At 43.5% G+C, this 18,448-nt stretch overlaps 1 protein-coding gene across 1 annotated transcript in view; it reads right to left on the bottom strand.

Annotated features, from left to right (window-relative positions):
* Positions 1-604: 604 nt before the first annotated feature.
* Positions 605-18,448, bottom strand: part of LOC102447773 (visual pigment-like receptor peropsin) — a 54,219-nt gene continuing 36,375 nt past the window's right edge. The window contains exons 3-6 of the mRNA XM_006131291.5: positions 13,283-13,382; positions 8,898-9,002; positions 5,157-5,380; positions 605-1,414 (exon numbers count right to left, since the gene is read on the bottom strand). Coding sequence (XP_006131353.1) covers positions 983-1,414; positions 5,157-5,380; positions 8,898-9,002; positions 13,283-13,382 — 861 coding nt within the window. The 3' untranslated portion in view covers positions 605-982. The remainder of the gene's footprint in view (positions 1,415-5,156; positions 5,381-8,897; positions 9,003-13,282; positions 13,383-18,448) is intronic.

The following is an 18,448-nucleotide window of genomic DNA, read 5'->3' as shown; positions in this document are numbered from 1 at the left end:
AACTCTGGTTCCCTTTGAACCTCTGGGCCCTGGGGCAACTGCTCCCTTTATTCCCCCTGCTTGAGCAACCTGAGAGCATCATGGAGGTGACAGTGTTAGTCTCCCACAGAGAGCATGTGGCTTTTGCTCACCCTCTAGTGGCCAGTCATGCAGAAGATTTACAGTGATTTTAGCACAGGCTGACTTTCCTTTGCTGCCTTTACTCCAAGGCCAAGTTTGAAGCCAGGAGAATGGGATGAACCCGGGACAGTTAAAGGTACAAAATAGTGGCAAAATGTGCTTTTGGAAAATCAATCTGCTAATTTAGATATGAAAATATTAGCGATTTTGAATGATACATTTGCTAAATAAAGGCTTTCGAATGCAGTACTGTTAAGATGCAGAGAGGGAATACTTCCTTCAGACTCTGTGGCTACATCTACACTACGAGTTTTCTTGGCTAACAATACGCTAAGGAGCAACTCATTTGTATGAGTCACGATCTCATTTGCATATGTTCTGCCAATCCGTTTTTGCGCTAGGGGTTTTTGCACAAAAACAAGCAGTGTGGATGTTTTCTTTTTGCACAAAACCCCCTTTTTCTGCAAGATCGGCATACCTCCTTTTTTGGGGATCTTGTGGAAAAAGGTTTTTTTGCGCAAAACGAAAACATACACACTGCAAAAACCCCTAGCGCAAAAACAAATTGGCAGAAACTATGCAAATGAGATCGCGACTCATGCAAATGAGTCCCTCATTAGCATATTTTTTGCTGAGAAAATTAGTAGCGTAGATGTAGCAAAAATATGATGGCCACCATTGTAATTTGCTACATTGCATTTTATAATTCATATCATGAGAATTATATCTGCTTAGCACATCCTGATTTGCTTTAAGTCATGCAGGAGTCTCTAGAAAGGGACAGATGGATGGGATGCTCAGAAGTGGTGAGCTGAATCTGTTCTAGTTGCACATACAGTGAGTGCACATGGTAAATGCAGCCTTACAATCTATCACATTCAATATCCGGGTTGGTAGATGCAGAATCAAAGTATACTTCCCTTTTTTTGGGAGGTGGGGTATTGGTTGGACTTCCTACCCCAGAATCAGGACTGGGTACAGGTTGGACCTCTGCTGCATATTTCTCTTCTCTCTGAGGAGCAAGTTCCTGCTTCTGCTTGAGATTTTTAAAGCGTTTGAGCTTCACGGGGTCCTTAGTCTCCTTAGCACAATGCAGCAAGATGAAAATGTCCCTCCGGAATTTGGCGCTCATTCCAAAGTAGATAATGGGGTTGTAGAAGCTGGCAGACTTCGCAAAGAGACTGGCAAGGATGCTGGTTAGATTGGGCACAGAGTAGCCACAGGCAGACCAGATCGAGATGACAGCATATGGAGACCAGGCTATAATGAAGGCTGTGCAAATGACAATAGAAACCTAGAAGACAGAATGAAAATGTCTTTCATTTCCTTAAGACAATACAGTGCATTGGATGCAGTGTGGGCTGATGGCTAAGAAAGACCTGTCTCGTATTCCCAGCTGTACCAGTGACTTGCTCTGCCACCTTGGGTAAGTCATTTCACCTTTCTGTGCCTGTCTATATTTTCCCTTCCCTGCTTCATCTTAGATGATGAGCAATTTGAGGCAGAGAAGCTGTCTATTACTATATATTTTTACAGAATCTAGCACATTTCTTATATGGAAAATATGATAATTGTCTGATTTAGATAAGGAATAGAGTTTTTCTTCATTGCCATATGCTATTGCGTACTCATTAGGACAAAGGTGTTGGAACAATTTTTATTGTGGAGGTGCTGAAAGCCATTAAGCAAAACTGTAAACCCTCTATATAATGGAAACCATTTCAGGTCAGTGGATGCTCCTGTACTGCCAGTTGTGCTAGTTCCAGCACTCTTGCATTAGGACACAACTATGGACCAGATTTTGCAACCTTTGCTCTTGTTCATTGGTATTTATTCGTGTACGTATTTTAGCTTCGTTTGGACACTTCTGATAGTTATTGCTCCAAAGTAAATCAAAGATATATAATTGAGTCAATTGAGATACATATTTACTGAGATAAAAAATAGACAAAATCGTTTGTAGACCCTTCGTTTTCAGAAGTGCTGAGAACCTCACAACCACAGTTGTGGAGGTGATTGTATCTTCTGAAAATCAGGCTATAGGCCAATATTTTCAAACCTAGTACCTAAAACATGTTACACTGTAGGCACTAAATAAATGCCCTCCTTCTTAGAAGCATTGAACAGAGAGAGTTCCCAATGAGTGCAATGGAGAAGGGGATATTTAACACCTCTGAAAATCAAGCCACTTAGTTGAGTCCCATAGGCGTGCGCAGCACATTTCATTAGGGTGTGCACCCAAAGATTTTTTTTTAAATGCACTTTGACCCCCCCCCCCCATTAGCCACATCCCTGACCCCTGTTAGCCACGCCCCTGGAGGTAACCCTCTCCGGGCAAGATGGGCACATGACCAAAAGTAAAAAGTGTATGTGACCCCCCGACCCTAGGACTTTTCCCACCATCCTCCTATCAATAGGGATTAGTTTGTCCTCCCCAACCCCCCCCCCCCCCATGCAGCTATCCTGCAATTGCATTAATCCAATGTGTGTGACATTAATGCGGGGGTCGAGAGGCTGGGGGGGGGGGAGGAGGAAGTGTTCCCTCTAAGAGTTTCCTCCCATGAGCAGAATGAATTTTGTGTTGTGCACCAGTACTGAGTTCATGTGGCTTGTTTGGATGTGCCACTGTGGCACCCAAGTTATTAATAAATATCTTCCTTTCCCCTCTGCTGCTATGTCTCCTCCCCTTTCTCCATCAACTCCCCTGGTGACTGCTGCCCCCCAACCCCTCACCCTCCCCTGCTGTCCTGACTCCTGCCCTTCTCACTTCCCTCAGCCTTCCTGAGACCTGCCCCTCCTCCGCCAGCCCTTCTCTCCCCTCTGTGCCCACTCCTCCAGTAGCCCCACTCTGATCATGTGAGCTACCCCTCCTATCCCTTCATCTAACACCTCCCTCGCCTCTCTCCTCTGGTGCTGGTCCCTCCCCTGCAGGTGTCTGCCCTTCTGCTTCACCCCCAGAATTCCCTGCCACCTACACCTTCCCTTAGCCCTGCACCTTCCTGGTGCCTGCCCCTGCCCCCTTTGCCCTTTTTTCCCTGATGCCCATCCCCTCACCACCCTCTGCCCCCATTCCCCTCATGCCCCTGTGCCCTCACACATGACTTGCTCCAACCCCACCTTCCTCATGCCTACCCCTTCTGTCAAGCCTTCTCCCAGCACCTCCCCCTCCAATCCCCAATGCCCTTACCCTCTCCTCTTCCACCATCACCCTGTACCCCCTCCCACTGACACCTCCCCTCCTGCTCTTTTCCTTGTTGTCTCCACTTCCCCCTAGCATTTGTGTCTCCTCTACCCTGTCCCTTTGGTGCCTTCCCCTTTCTTCCCCCTCTTCCCTCCCCCTCCGTACAAGCCCCTTCCACTCCTTCCCCTTTGTTTCTCCTCCTCACTCCCCCACCGCAAAAGCCCCTTCCTCTCCTCCCCCCACCCTTACCTTCAGCTTCTGCCTTACAGCTTGCAGGGCTGGAGTCAGAGCCAGCCCAAACTGCAGGGCCGGGGAGGGGCACCCCCGGGGCACCGTGCAGTGCTGTAGGGCAGGGCAGGGATGCCCCCGGGGTGCCGCGTGGTGCTACAGGGCAGGGCACCACGCGGTGCTGCAGGGCAGGGCACCGCGCGGTGCTTCCAGGACAGGCTGGGGCGCCCACGGAGCACCGTGCCATACTGTCAGGTTGGGGGGCACCCCTGGGCGCCTCAACGGCACCTCACCACGCACACCGTACTGGTGGGCTGGGCGGGGGCATTCCCGGGTGCCTCAGGGGTGCTGCGCCGTGCTGCTGGGCCGGCCCTAGACATTAGGGTGTGCTTGGGCACACCCGGCCAGCCCGTGCGCACACCTATGTTGAGTCCTTAAATATAGATTTAGGTGTTGAATATAACTTTTATTGTGTTTGATCATTTGCCCTTTGTGTTTTAAAAGAATTGGGATGAAGATGAAAGGAATATGAAAAAAAAACCCAGTTAAGTAAGGACAGAAAAAAGAAATGGGAAAGGAGACTGAATGACGACCATGCAGAAGAAAGGGAAAAGGACAGAGAAGGTAGAAGGACAGAGAGTGGGAGTTGGGAGGGTGGGGAGAAGTGAAGGAAATATAGGGTAAGATTCAAAGGCTGCGTCTAGACTTTTTTCAAAAAAACTTCACCTACGTCTAGACTACAGCCGCATTCTTTCAAAATTAAATTGAAAGAACGCAGCTTTTCTTTCGACGGCAGTACTCCTAATTTCACGAGGAATAATGCCTTTTTTCGAAAGTGCTCTTTTGAAAAAAGGCGCTATGTAATGCCAACTGTGCTTTTTCGAAAGAGAGCATCCAGACTGCCTGGGTACTCTCTTTCGAAAAAGCAGCTTGCTTTTTCTAAAGTACTGATTGTAGTCTAGATGCTCTTTTTCGAAAGAGGCTTGCAGTCTAGACGTAGCCAATGGGAAAAAGAAAGGAGAGCAGTAGAAAAGAGTAGAAACAGTTTTTTTTATTATGCCCCGGTTTATTAATAGTAGGATTTTTTTTTTTTATTTTTTTTTTTAAGGCACTCAGCTCAGCATTCCTTCTAAGCTGCAGGGCAGTACAGCTTCTCAGGTGATTAATCAGCTCTGCCCAGTCAGTCAGCCAGCCCTGAGCCTCTGACTGGCCAAGGCTGATTAATCACCTGTGAAGCTGTGCTGCCATCACTTGGCTTAGAGGGAATGCTGACCCAGTTCCTATGAAATCTCCCATTAGTTTTGATGGAACAATAAGCAGTGTCAGGCCAATGATTAGCATTTTTGAGAATTCCACCATACATCTCTCTCTGCACAGCAATATCACTTCAGAAAAAAAGAGAGTCTTTGATGTTCCATAAATAAAGAGCTTCTGCTATATTTCCCCCATATTTTCAACTGACTACATTATTTTTTCATATTCTGGTTTAATGTTAATTTGTGGTTCAATTTGATAAGTTTTCAATTTCTTCATTGAACTCTAAAGAGGTTCCTTTAGAATATAGAAGAAAGCACAGTGACCCTCTGTTTTCTTGTATACTACAGATATACTAAATACTCAGACGTACCCGAGTGACATTTCGCTCCATTCGCCTCTGCCTGTCTGTTGGATCACCCACTCCAGTTAACACATGGCTTGACTTGACAGTATTGATGATGGCCACATATGAGAAGACCATGACAGTTACAGGTAAGAAGAAACAGCAGATAAGAATAGACACAATGTAGGATTTGTAGATTGTAGAGAAATTGGCTTTTGCCCAGTCTATCTCACACGTGCCATACATGCGATCTAGAAAACAGAACAATGTGGTTAGCTTTTTTCTTTTTAAAATATTTGCCTGTATCAACCGTAAAGCATTTGATTTATCTATTTAAAACCTATAGTTTTCTTTTAAAAAGCAAAGGACCAAGTGATCATGGTTATGTAATAAATTATGACATAATGTTCTATAGATTCAATTTTCCAACAAAATCCCTGCACCAAAATTTATTACAAGCGACATGCCTCTGATTTAGATTTCTGCTGCCTGTCCAGCATGAATAAACCATTGTTAGGGAGGACAGTAAAATGTGATATTTTAATTTTCATTCTCACAAAAATGGCCATTCATTCTATAGGTTTGATACCATTGCAAGTCACGTTCTAGCTATTTCTTGCTGCAAAGCAACTTTTTCTAAGATCTCAGTACCAAACAGCATAATAAGGGCTGTTGTAGCAAAGATAATGCACCAACCAATTTTAAAAAGTCCCGTTAGCGAACAAATTACAAAATAAGAAATGGGAATAAGAAATATTGCATCAGTAGCCACAAAAAATTCTGTCAAGAAAGGATTTCCACTTTAATGACACCAGAGGTGCAAAAATTGTAATAGAGAAAATGGCAGTGATAATGGGAACACATACCCGGAAAAACTGTGATGAGATATACATTGCAACAATAGCATGCACAACTTCTTCAGTCAGAAAGGGACTACCGATGCTTAAATAATTGGCCAGATTTACAAAGGGATTTAGGTGATGCAGCTAGGCACCTAGTGGGATTTTAAAAGTGCCTATGCAAGTTAGGCACCTAAAAGAAGGTCTATGGGAATTAGACATCTAATCTGCATGGGTGCTTCTATACATCCCACTAGAATCATACAAGATTAGGGTTGCAAGAGACCTGAAGTGATCTAGTCCAACCCCTTGTTCAAAGAAGGACCAACCCCAACTAAATCATTTGAGCCAGGACTTAAACCCCTCTAAGAATGGAGATTCCATTATCTTCATAGGTAACCCATTTCAGTGCTTCACCAACCCTGCTAGTGAAATAGTTTTTCCTAATATCCAATCTAGACCTCCCCCATTGCTTCTTATTCTGCCATCTGTCACCACTGAGAACAGCCTAGCTTTATCCTCTTTGGAACCCTCTTCCAGGTAGTTGAAAACTACTATCAATTTCCTCCTCATTCTTCTCTTCTGCAGACTAAATAAGCCCAGTTCCTTCAGACTCTCCTCATAAATCATGTGCCTCAGCCCCCTAGGGTGTGTCTAAACTACATGGGTCCGTCGATGGAGCCATGTAGATTAGGCAGGACGGCAAAGGGAAATGAAACCATGATTTAAATAATCACGAGGCATAAAGGATCTGCTGATGAAGGGTTCTGGGGTCGGCAGATCCCCATCGGCAGATGCCACACTGTGCCAACAATCAGCTGATCGGCACAGCGCAGTGGCCATTTTGATTTAAATAAAGCGGTGATTATTTAAATCATCGTTTCATTTCCCTTTGCTGAGTAAACTAATCTACATGGCTCCGTCGAAGGAGCCATATAGTTTAGACGTACCCCTAATCATTTTGGTTGACCTCTACTGGGCTATTTCATTAGGCACTTATCTCCATCTTTGAGCACCTCAACCTCATTCTAAATGTCTCAGTATCAAAATATTGAATCTGATTCACAATGATAAAACCTGCCCATATATTTCACACATGAAGGTTTCAGGGACTCCCCAAAGGGAAATGAGCAGCAGGATTTTCTATAGACTAAAGTTTAAAAAAAATGTAGGATGACTGCTCAGACAACCACTGGAATAAGATACATCACAAAGAAGCAAAGCATGAACCAAAGTTTTATTTGTTCACACAGTCAAGTGCCTACAATCCTTGGAAAAGTTAAACAAGTGAAACCTGCATTATTCAGCAATGGAATTCTTATTAGCACCAAATGACAAGACCTAATAAAAAATAACTCCTCTTAGTTCTCCACAAAATATATTTAAATGAGATGAATTTAACCTTCAGAAGGCAGGACCAGAGCTAGAAAAAGAATCACTTACCCTGAGTTAAAAGATAGGGCTTATCCATATTTAACATTAAAAATTTTTAATGTTTTTATATGGATACATTCAGGGTACAGCTACACTGCCGGGGGTGGAGGGGAAGGGCTCAGGAGACTGGAGGTATCCCCGAAAAACTCTGCTGCATTCAGGGAACACGTTTGCTCTTCCATTTTTTTTTTATTTATTTTTTTTTGTGGAAGAGCAAATGTGCTTTTTCAGGGAGATGGGGCCAAATGGCAGAAAATCCTCTTCTGGAGCTCAATTTGCATAGCTTTTTCTGAAGAAAAAAAAAAAACCCTATAGTGTAGACCTAGCCCTAATCAGTACCTTGAAAAGCAAAGGCAAAGTACTGGCTCTATTGAAATCCATGGCAAAATTCCCATTGACTTGAGTAGGCCAGATTTTCATCCCACAAGTAGATTATATAGGGAAAGGATATGTAAATCTGGATAATTTAGCAAATAAACAGTAATATACTTAATACATGTAATATAATATCATCCACGTAATATAATATCACTGATTAGTAGAAAATGTAGAGAATGTACTAAACCCAAAACTCAGATCTTAGGGTATGTCTACACAGAGTCTACACAACCATTCTGTTATTTCAAAATTAATTTGAAATAGCGTAGGGCTTATTTCGAAATTGGTCAACTTCATTCCACAAGGAATAGCACCAATTTCGAAATTGCTATTTTGATATAAGTGCTGTGTAGACGCTTATTTCGAAATAAGGGGCCTCCAGCCCTTCCCAGGATGTCTTGCTGGCCGCCCGGGCTACAAGGCAACTCCTGACCTGATGCCCTGCTGGAATTGGTTCCAACCAGCCTTACATGCGATTCAATGTACTCAGTGTGGACACGCTATTTCGAAATAGAAAAATGCTATTTCAAAATGCATTTTGTGTGTATACGCGTTATTTCAAAATAAGCTATTTCAAATTAACTATTTCGAAATTAGATATTTCGCAATAACACTATAGTGCAGACATACCCTGAAGTATACCCAGAGTACAATCATAATCATTTCTGGGATAAATAATTCTTTATGAATTATACTCACAGCTCTACAGATAATCAATCTGCTCCACAATAAACAGCAAGGCTACGTCTACACTGGCCCCTTTTCCGGAAGGGGCATGGTAATTTTTGAGATCGTAATAGGGAAATCCAAAGGTAGGAAGTAGGAATAAGATCCTCCGGAAAAGGGCGCTTTTTCCGGAGGATCGGGGCCAGTGTAGACGCTCTTTTCCGGCTTTTCTAAAAGCCGGAAAAAAGCAGCGGACATTTCTATTTAAATGCCGCGGGGGATATTTAAATCCCCCGCGGATTTCCCTATTACGATCTCAAAAATTACCATGCCCCTTCCGGAAAAGGGGCCAGTGTAGACGTAGCCCAAGATAAGAGGGAAATCATCTTTGTTCTATTAAAAGCAAAAGTGCCAATTGTGTCTCTGCAAGAATGTGTGAGAGATCCTTTACCTGTATAACTGCCCCATCCAAGTATTGGAGCCACTGACCAGAAAAAAGCTGCGATCCAGATGAGAATCAGGGCCACAGTGATGCTGCTATTGCTAATGCAATGCCCTGAAACATACGACACAGTGAGAAAATGCCACTTAACACACTGACCCTTTGCAGATTAAATCTATTCCCATTGGACTACTTTAAAAACCACAGAGGGCTCACAGGGGGAAACCTGGTACTCGAGATAATTCCCATGTTCAAGATTTTGCAGGAACATTGGAATTAGATGAAATTAGATTAGATTAGATGAAAAGTGATAAATTAGATATGGGAGAATTAGGAAATTCAACATTAAAGCTACAAGAAACATGAATGAATTTTTCAGTTTTGCAAACCTTTAAAAAGACAGGAAATTATAAGTTTAATTTGATGTGGAAAAAAAACGGAAAGAATGGAAATTCACAAGTGCAGCTTTCAAATAACTAACTCTGCACCCACACTCATAGCTAGAGGGGGAAAAATCAGAAACTCAAACTATCTCATTCATCCTGCATAACACTTTCATCTCATCCATGATCACAGAAACCCAAATTCTTTATTCTTAATCATACAGTGGTTGTGCCAGTTTTAACTTCCTTTAAAGGGATATAAAGTCCACAGAAAGAGATATCCTTTACCTGACAGATTAGCAAAGTACTCTGCTCACTTTTCATTAAGATTCCATGTGCCATCATTAACACAGATGTCATAGACCCATGTATGTGTCTGCACGTGCAAACCTCTCAGTGCAAGACAACACATAGCAAAAGTATTTCAACCTAGAGCATTTGAAAGAAATTTCTGCATTCCAAACTGTTGGTGGGACAATGGTAACAACTGTCTAGATATATTTTGCTGGGGTTGCGTGGTTGTGACTTTTGACAGAATTTAGCCCAGAGACCAGCCCACTCAAACACTGCTTTTTGGAACAACCCTGAGCTCTGGCATAGATACCTCAGATAAGAGCTTTATTTTTTTTTATTTTCCCATACTTACCATTTTCCCTGCAGAATATGAGCCTCAGGTGTGTCGAAGGCAAAAGGCTCTTATTTATTCACATCTCTAATGGTTTTAATTACCAATTTCCATTTTTCTTCTCCCCTTTGTCCTTGATTTCCAAGCTGTTCATGATGTCATTGGATGAGAATGCAGGACATGTTTTCAGTCTGAGTTCCCCAAGTGATCCACTGTGTCCTCCCTTACTCTCTCATGTCTTCCCCTATCAGGGATGGTGGAGCACAGTTTCCTGTACTTAAATCCATGGTATGCCCACCTCATGAACACTGTGTGCAGATGTGATCACTTCATCTTGAAAAAGATATTGTGGCATTCAAAAAAAGTTCAGAAAAGGCAACAGAAATGATTAGGGATATGGAACAGCTGCCATATGAGGAGATATTAATAAGATGGGACTTTTCAGCTTGGAAAAGAGATGACTAAGGGCACTGGTGGTGGATGTAAGAGGCAAGAAGAGGCAACATCTTCACTGGTTCTTAGTGCTCAACCTGTCCCCTCTTCCTATCCCTATTCTGACCATTCCTGAAGTGTCCCAGAGCAGGCTCTTGCTGCTTGCAGACTGGTGACTCTTCCCCAAAGTGGATCTGTTAACTTAAAAGTGAAAAGCTTTCCAGCTTGCCAGGCCTATTAGCATAACATTGGACCTGTGATAGAGCCATTAAGCAGTAATGAAACCATTTATCGGGCATGTGCCAACACTGAATTTACTGACAAAAACAATTGTGCATTACTATCTCTACAGGACATTAGTTTAAAATTTGCTTTTTTATATTCTTCAGCAATAAACGAGTGAAATATTTAAACCCATCTCTAAAAAAATCCTTATATGCATGCTAAAATGCACAATCTGAGTATTCAGCTTTAACCTTAAATGCTTGGATCTTCATACTTTTTTTTTTAAATAATTTTCTCAGAAGACCACCCTTCTCTAAAATACACATTTTAATTTTAATCACTGTAGTACAAAAAACTTGCTTTCAAGGTCTTCCTGTCCTATTTTCTAAACCACGTGCTTCCCAAAGCTATCTCCATTTCTCTTTTTGACAGAATACTTATGTTGTGTAATACACTGAGAGTTCCTAAACTTCCTTACTGTTATATTTGGAGGGTGACTAAATGGGGCATAGCTCTATCTAAACATATTGCCCATCAAATAGCGTCTTCCTTTCAGTTTCCCCAGTTCCCTTTGACAAATATTTCCTCTGTGTTCCTCACAAAAAATTCCTTGATCTTCCCCTGGTAGTATCATTAAGACACGGGGTACAATGATGAGGGCTCCCACAATGTTACCTATTGAATCCATTCCACTTTAATTGACTCATACTGGGGTGAAGTGGTACATGAGGCTCCCTCTCTAGCCCAGTGGTAGGGCTTCTCTGGTGTGTTAGGGGACCTGCTGGGCCAAATCCTCTTTCTGCTCCCTGAAAAGAGTGTGTGGGAAGAGGCATGTTCTGCAGCCCATGTACGGTTATACAGCTAGCTATGGTGATGGAGGCTGGGGACCCCTTGAGTTTGTCTGTTGAAGTGGATACACTTTAGTTAATTATTATTTGTGTTTTAGCTACTCTGCACTTTGTAGTCCAGTGGTTAGACTGCCTGCCTTGCTTAGTGGTGCTGTGGGTTTGAGTCTTCCCTCTGCCTGCCTTAAGAAGGGCTTTGACTGGGTTTCAAAGACAGTTGTGCAGAATGCTTCCTGGGCTTCCCGCTCTCTTGCCTGTGGAAGCTGTTTCCCTCAATGTTGGTTAGGCCAGGAGCCTCTTTTGACTTCCTCTGTAGCCCAGAGGTTTGGCTGGGAGCTTGGATTGTGGTAAGTGTGGGTTTGAGTTTGCTTTGGGGCCTGGGCCTGCCCCTGTTCTGTAACAGCCGTGGGCTTGCTGCTCAATTCTCAGTTGAACTTGCTCTGTGAGTTAAAAATGCTTTGGGCCAGGCTCACAGCTAGCCTCACTCTCCAGTCCAGTTGCTTAAACAAGACAGCACGAGACTGGAGATATTTCAGATGCCTTGTGATCAGCGACTGATGGGCATGTTTGATTGATTAGTAATAGGGGTGTATTATTGAGAACTGGCCTCGAGAGCATTTAAGTTCTTATTGAGTGCTGCCAGCTGGAACTTTTTGGCCATGTAGCCTGCCTCAGAGAGAAAGTCCCTGCATACTGAATCCTGAAGATTGGCCTTAAGGTCCAGAGGAGATATTGTCCAACCATGAACAGCTGGCAGCCTTGTGGTCATCCATGATTCCTCTGGCTGTACCAGATCAATAATGACTTTGTGGAGCTTTTAAATGCCTGGAATAAAGCCATACAATGTGGCCATGGACATTCAACGCTATGGATCCCTGCTGCCAAGGCTAGTGTTGGTATAAAACAGTGGTCCCCAACGTTTTGGGGCTGCCGGGCGCCTGGGGGCGGGGCCACTCACGCGCTGCGCGTATGGGGGCGGGGCCGCTCACAGGCCACGTGACTGGGGGCGGGACCAAGCATGCGCCGCACGCCCGAGGTCGGCACCGGCATGTGCAGCAATCCTGGGCAGGGGCTGCCCAGGTTCCGCGCGGCGCCCCTGGGGCCGGGGCTGGGGCCAGGGCTGGGGCTGGGGCTGGAGCTGGGGCCGGGGCAGCACCCACGGGGGCGGGGCTGGGGCCGGGGCCGGGGCTGGCGCGGCACCCCCGGGAGTGGGGCTGGTGCGGCACCCCCAGGGGTGGGGCCAAGGCCGGGGCCAGGGGTCAGGGTCGGCACCGGCACGCACGGCGCACCCGGAGCCGGGGCCGGGGCCGGGGCCGGCCATGCGCCCGGGGCTGGCACCTGCCGCACGCCCGGGGGCGGGGCCAGCCCAGATTACTCCGCGGGCGCATGTAAAGGGCCCGGTGGGCGCCATGGCACCCGCGGGCACCGGGTTTGGGACCACGGGTATAAAAGAACCCTCAGGTTCACTAACAGATTTGTAGAACTTATAAGCAAGCCTGAGCTGGTTTAAGGCTTTCCACGAGGAGTAACAGTTAATTCGAGGGAAGGGTTTCGGATAGGACTACCGCATCTACATACAGCGAGTTAATTTGGGCTACCGGCTTTTAAAAATGTTGACCGGCCGCGAATATGCTGATCAAGCATGGGGTATTTAAATCCCACGCTTCATTAGCAACTTCGGTATGCTTCATTTGCCTCCCTAGGGAGCAAGTGTAGACATACCCTCAGGTGCTACAGGGATACTTGTTTCTTTAAAATTACAGATTAACATGGCTAACCCTCTGAGACTTTAAGAGTTACTCTTGATTTTCAGCAAGATAAAAGAATGCAGAATCAGACCAGCACTATTTGAATTCCTTCAAAGATGTTGTCTGAAGATCTTACCTCTGTCTGGATGGCAGCCCTTTATGTAGCGAGTCACACTGATCACTGTAAGGGTATTTATGCTAGCCAGGCCAAACAGAAGTGTCAGAAATCCATCAATCTGGAAAAACAAATAGAAAAAGGTGTTTTTGTTTCTGCAGCCAAACTGCAGAATGATAAGTGGAGTTGGATTGAGGAAAACTATTGGGAATGCTTCATTTTTTTTAAATATTAAAGTTCCTAAAAGTTTTCCCAAAAGCCCAAATATCTGTGAAATATAAAATGTCCAGGGCCATTATCTTCTCTGTGATCAGTGAACAATTAAACACTGAAAAAACTAGATGTGGTGTGAGCCATATGGAAAACATGAATGTAAAATAAACAAGCAAACACATGCTAAAATACATCCTACCAAAAAACAAAGCTACCGAATGAAAGAATAAAAAAAAGACTGCACAGACGAAAGGGGTGTGGATGCACTAATCCTCATTATATAGAGACATGTGTAAACTGAACATAGGAAGTGTAGATTAAGGTGGCAGTAGGAATAGGAAGAAAGAGAAATAATCAGTTTAGCTGAGTGGGAAAAGATTTTTAAAGCATCCACACCTAAATCACGCAAATTATTTACCTTTGAACAATGCTGGTTATATTTATTTCAGGTATTTGTAAAGCTGACTTAGGCCCTGGAATTGGATCCACACAGGTATGGATGCATAGATCCTTTTTCCAAAGCCAGTGCCCCTCCCCCCCCCCGGGCTACGTCTAGATTGCATCCCTTTTTCGTAAAAGGGATGCAAATTAGAAGTATCGCAATTGCTAATGACGAGGGGATTTAAATCTCCCCCGCTTCATTAGCATAAAAATGGCTGCCGCTTTTTTTCAGCACGGAGCTTTGCTGGAAAAAAGCACCTGTCTAGACTCGGATCTTTCGGAAAATAAAGCCTTTTCTGAAAGATCCCTTATCCCTCTTAAAATAAGGGATAAGGGATCATTCGGAAAAGGCTTTATTTTCCAAAAGATCCACGTCTAGACTGGTGCTTTTTTCAAAAGTTTGGAATCCTTTACAAACACAGAGCTGTATGGTCATTGGAGGGATAAATTTCTCATTAAGTTGAGTAGGAAAAATGATGTACCGGTAAGTGGCCTCACACCGTAACTCACTAACTTATAAGAATTTGATATTCGATAGTTATGAAACAAAATGCTGTATCATAAGTAGAACTAGTTGAAACACTTTCAGTGAAATTGCTTTCCATTGGAAAATGCTGTTTTGATTACACTGAAATGCTTTGTGGGAATGTGTCAATTTCTTGTTGTTTTGATAACGTTGAACTTTTTTCAACTTTATCGTTATAATTAATTTCATTTTGATTGATAGATTACAACATTTGTTTTAATATATTATAATTAATATTTAGTACTGTATTATAATATCATACTTTGATAATATTAAAACAAAACATTTTACCGTATCAAAACAAAACCCTTCCATGTTTCTGAATTGAACTATTCAAAATTTCTATTTTGCAGGAAAATTAAATTTTGATTTTTCATTCTGATTTGGAACTGCAAAAAAAAAAGTCACTTCAGAATTTCTCACAGAACAGAAATTCTGTTTACCAACCATTTCTAATTATAAACAAGGAAGCAGGCCAACATCACTTCCCAAATAAATGAACAGCCAGTAAGTCATCACTACTGTTCTTTAAATGTCACCTTTTACCAGCTCAGCATTTAAGTTACACCAGTCTCCATCCAACAAGAGTTTAGGGAGATCTAGTTCTCCATTGCTTTGTACCTTGTGTGGATATTTAAACTTGTGCAGAATAACTGTAAAATGGTGCCCTTATGACTTGTAAAGGTATAAATGACTACACACTGTGCATTGGATAATAAGGGAATCTATAAACCTGATGAAAAGTCCACTGAATTCAGCGGAAGTACTCACTCATTGATTTCCATTAGCTTTTGGTATGGGCCCTGTATTAGCATGGAAGAGGCTTATTCATGCATGTTGTCCTCTGACTTTGACACCTTATCTAAAACCCTCCTGTTCATCTTTGATTGTTACATTCTCTGGTATTTTACCCTGTAGCACCAGATATGGTTTATTGAGTTTCAGTTGGGGACAATATTTGATAGTGTCTCATGCAGCCTCTTTTTCAAAATTGTTAACTCAGCTCGGACAGACACACACCTCATATGGACTCAAAACAATCAGGAATGACAAATTGCAAAGCAATGAGGTGCTAAGTGGGTTACTGCAGACACTATATGGGATCGAGCTTAATGTCTTCATGAAGGGCCTAGAAGAGGGATTAAACAGCACATTAATGAAATCCCAAGAGGATATCAAATTCAGAGCATTCTGAAACCATAAACGGAACAGAGAGAGGCTACAAAAGAGGCCCAGTGGGTGGATACAGGAACAATAAATTGCATCCCAGGATTCATCTTTGAAAAATACCAACATTTCTCTCAAGTGCCTAAGCACCAGGGTTAAAATTATATAAAACATAATGTCTTCAGCATCTTCTACTATACTGGAGCACCTGCCTTGTACTGCCAACCATCCTTAGTGTGGCTCAGCCTCACAAGAGGCAGAATGGAGCCCAAATGTGATTTCCAAAACGTGTAGCAGACATTGGATGGGTTATATCACTAAAAACAACGCACGTTGTTTCTATTTATATACCTTATCAATGAAAATACAATACTTGCTCTTTAGTTATGAGTTAAAAGAGAAAGGGGATTAATTAAAGCACTATGATTAGCACTAAAGAGCTGTCAGGCCAGCTAGCTTAGCCAGCTTTAGCCTTTTCTGCTCCGGACTGGCTCATGCCCAGCTGCAGGTGTTAACTGTTGGTTAGCTTTAGGGACATTGTTCCTTCCATTCTTTATAAAACCAAAGTCTCAAGGTCAGCTCCGATTTCTCTCTCCCTTGCTTTCTGAGAATTTCCCTCTGGTCATTCAGCAGCTCTTCTCTATGAATTTACTCCATTTGCTGTGTCTTCATTCTCATACCTCTCTTAGGAGTTTGCTGCCTACATTTGCAGTGCTGAGCATGCAGGGGTCTTACAGCTTCGCAGACTGTTACAACACGTTCTGTACAATTCTTTCCATCGTATGTATTTCAATAGCCCCATTACCATATCTGAGTTCCTCACAGTCTTTAGCACATATTTTCCCCCACTTATAGATAGGGTACTAAGACTACGGCTACGTCTACGTCTACACTGGCCCCTCTTCCGGAAGGGGCATGTAAATTTCACGAGTCGTCGTAGGGAAATCCGCGGGCGATTTAAATATCCCCCGCGGCATTTAAATAAAAATGTCCGCCGCTTTTTTCCGGCTTTTAAAAAAGCCGGAAAAGAGCGTCTAGACTGGCCCCGATCCTCCGGAAAAAGTGCCCTTTTCCGGAGGCTCTTATTCTTACTTTGAAGTAAGAATAAGAGCCTCCAGAAAAGGGCACTTTTTCCGGAGGATCGGGGCCAGTCTAGACGCTCTTTTCCGGCTTTTTTAAAAGCCGGAAAAAAGCGGCGGACATTTTTATTTAAATGCCGCGGGGGATATTTAAATCCCCCGCGGATTTCCCTACGACGACTCGTGAAATTTACATGCCCCTTCCGGAAGAGGGGCCAGTGTAGACGTAGCCTAAATGATTTGCCCTAGATCACACAGCATGTCTCGTACAGCAGGGACCCAAACTCCAATCTCACAAGTCATTGGCCCGTGCCCTAAACAGTGGAGTCTCCTTCAGATTTATGAACAAGGCAGAAGCTTATATTAACACCAACAGGTGCATTTGAACCTGGGACCTCTGCAGCTTAGTGTATGAACTAAAAGCCAGCTGGCTAATAAGATAAGGCTGGCGAACAGACTCATTATTCTCTCTGTAAGCCGTCTCAGTGCTACCTAGCTAGACAGTACACTACATGTAGAGGTGTATGGGTTACACTTAGGGTATGTCTACACTACAGAGAAGATCAAAGCTGCTGCAGTCAATCTTCCAGGGTTCAAATTAGAGGGTTTAGTGAAGACACGTTAATTTGAGCTGAGAAGGGCACTGCGGTCAATGCCGGTAGTCCTGCTTCCATGAGGAGTAAGGGAAGTCAAAAGGAAAGTGTGCTGCCTTTGACTTCCTGCAGTGTGGACTGTGCCAAAATTCGAGTTAAGATACTTCGACTTCAGCTATGCAGTGGGGCTATGTCTACACTGGTGGGTTCTTACGTAAAAATGGCCGTTCTTGTGCAAGAATCCGCAGAGTGTCCACACTGCCCACCCGCTCTTGCAGAAGAAGATTTACAGTACAGCATGGTAAGAGAGGGCTTCTTGCGCAAGAGCTATGCTCTTTTTTAACACGTGTAAGCCTTCTTGCGCAGGGGCTCTCGTGCAAGAGGGCAGTGTGGATGCTCGGCAGGGATTTCTTGCACAGTGTAAGGCGAGGAAGAGGAATTAGGTGTCCTTAAAGGAGAAAAGGTGAACCCAACACTAGTCATAGCTTGAGCACTCTAAACACTTGCCACAATGGACAACAGAAAGAGAAAGACCTTTCAGATCCACCTCTACCTCGAAAAGGACAGTATGGATCAGAGGTAGCAACAGAGACCGATCTACGGAATCCAAGGTAACTAGTAACCCAGAAAATACTAATTGTCCAACCACAGTCTCTTGAGTTGATAGTTAGAAATACTAATGTCAGTACTCAGAATAAAGTAATCCATTTCCTCTCCAAACTCAAGGGCTATGTGTAGACTGGCATGATTTTCCGGAAATGCTTTTAATGGAAAAGTTTTCCGTTAAAAGCATTTTCAGAAAAGAGCATCTAGATTGGCACGGACGCTTTTCCACAAAAGCACTTTTTGCGGAAAAGCGTCCATGCCAATCTAGATGCGCTTTTCTGCAAAAAAGCCCAGATCACCATTTTCGCGATCGGGGCTTTTTTGCAGAAAACAAATCTGAGCTGTCTACACTGGCCCTTTTGTGCAAAACTTTTGCACAAAAGGGACTTTTGCCCTAATGGGAGCAGCATAGTATTTCCGCAAAAAGCACTGATTTCTTACAGTAGGAAGTCAGTGCTTTTGTGGAAATTCAAGCGGCCAGTGTAGACAGCTGGCAAGTTTTTCCGGAAAAGCAGCTGATTTTCCGGAAAACCTGGCCAGTCTAGACACAGCCAAGGATAAG

This window comes from Pelodiscus sinensis, chromosome 3 (assembly GCF_052426305.1).
Source record: "Pelodiscus sinensis isolate ZL-2025 chromosome 3, ASM5242630v1, whole genome shotgun sequence".
Taxonomy (NCBI): Eukaryota; Metazoa; Chordata; order Testudines; family Trionychidae; genus Pelodiscus; species Pelodiscus sinensis.
The sequence above is the reverse complement of the archived record's forward strand: the minus strand, read 5'-3'. Positions and strand labels throughout refer to the sequence as shown.